This window comes from Octodon degus, unplaced genomic scaffold (assembly GCF_000260255.1).
Source record: "Octodon degus isolate 3935 unplaced genomic scaffold, OctDeg1.0 scaffold00416, whole genome shotgun sequence".
NCBI classification, from domain to species: Eukaryota; Metazoa; Chordata; class Mammalia; order Rodentia; family Octodontidae; genus Octodon; species Octodon degus.
The window spans coordinates 165,735-167,414 of record NW_004524992.1 but is presented as its reverse complement, the minus strand read 5'-3'; the positions used below and the strand labels follow the sequence as shown (position 1 = coordinate 167,414).

Genomic DNA, 1,680 nt, shown 5'->3' with positions numbered 1-1,680 from the left:
AGGAACTCAACACAGAGATTCTCAATAACTTAGCAGATCAAGAATTACAGCTCAATCATCTGAAAAACTCCATTACTAGTTATTTTGGTGCTGCAGGTAGAATAGCATGTGGCGAAAAGTACAGAGTTTTGGCTCGTCGGGTGACACTTGATGGAAAGGTGCAGTATCTTGTGGAATGGGAAGGAGCAACTGCTTCCTGACTCTAGGACTGAATATTATGTTCACTGCACTCATTTTCTGTAGGTCCAGTTGAAAGTCCTAAAGGAGCCTGGCTTTTACTGTCTTTCTTAAAAAACAACAAAACAAGTATTCACAAAAGAGATGATACTAGCCTTAACATGTACTTGTCATTGTTATGGATATTGTCAAAGAAAGATATCTTTTAAAAATCAGAACAGAGACTTAATTTTTTAAATCGTAAGATTTGTAGAATGTTTCTAGGATAGGATATTAAAAATGATTCAACCCATGCATGGTGTTAGATAATTTTTCTAATTATTCCATTGAGTCAGTTTTTGTGATTAGTGGTTATCAGAGCAAACAGATCATGTAGATAGCACAAATATTTGGAGAAACATTGTCTGTTTTGTTATACCAAAATGTTGGGAAAAAATTTATTTCAGTACCTTTTAGATTTCATAAAGTGCAGTGTATATAATGCCTACCAAAAGACTGTAAAATATTGAAGTTTTCTTTCAAGCAAAGTGTAAAAAAATATATTGAGCCTGTAAAAAAAAATCTAATATCTAATACAAGAATCTTAACAGGAGACATTACCACACCCTTATCTCAAAAAGATAGATCAACCAGACAAAAAATTAGCAAAGAAATAACAGAACTGAACCAGAGCTTGAAACAAATGGACTTGGTGGACAATTAAAGAGTGTTCCACCCAAACACAGTGGAATACACATTTTTTCAGCTGCACACAGATCATTTTCTAAAATAGATCACATATTAGTACACAGGTCATGCTTAATTATACGCAAGAAAACAAAAATTATCCCATGCATATTATCTGACCACAGTGCAATGAAACTGGAAATAGATGACAAAAGAAATGAGAAAAACCTGCTAAATACATGGAAATTAAACAACACGTTACTCAGCAATCAATGGGTCACAGAAGAAATTAATGAAGAAATTCAACAATATCTACAATTCAATGAAAATTCAAGCACAACTTAACAGAATTTATGGGATGCGATGAAAGCAGTTCTCAGAGGGAAATTCATAGCTGTGAACTCACACATTAGGAAAACAGAACAAGAACAAATAAACACCCTAATGATCCACCTCAAACATATAGAAAAGGAAAAGGAAAAGCAAACCAAAGTCAGAGCCCAAAAAGGGGAAGGAATCATAAAGATCAGATTGGAAAATAATTCAATTGAGATGAAGAAAATAGTTCAAAGAATTAACGAATTAAAAAGCTGGTTCTTTGAAAGATTAAATAAAATTGATAAGCCGCTAGCCAACCTCATCAAAAACAGGAAAGAAAAAATTCAAATACAAGCAATAAAGAATGAAAAGGGTGTAATTACTACAGACCCAGTGGAAATTCAGAAGATTATCAATGGCCACTTTCAGAATCTTTGCGCTCACAGAATAGAAGTCACAGACAAAATGGATAGATTCCTAGAAAGGTACAAATTACCAAAACTGAATCAAGAAGATATA

At 33.3% G+C, this 1,680-nt stretch overlaps 1 protein-coding gene across 1 annotated transcript in view; it reads left to right on the top strand.

Moving 5' to 3' along the window:
- Window positions 1-655, top strand: part of LOC101572155 (metal-response element-binding transcription factor 2-like) — a 2,387-nt gene extending 1,732 nt beyond the window's left edge. Inside the window, exon 3 of the mRNA XM_023708617.1 lies at window positions 3-655. Within this exon, the coding sequence (XP_023564385.1) occupies window positions 3-200 (198 nt within the window). The 3' untranslated portion in view covers window positions 201-655. The remainder of the gene's footprint in view (window positions 1-2) is intronic.
- Window positions 656-1,680: the final 1,025 nt, after the last annotated feature.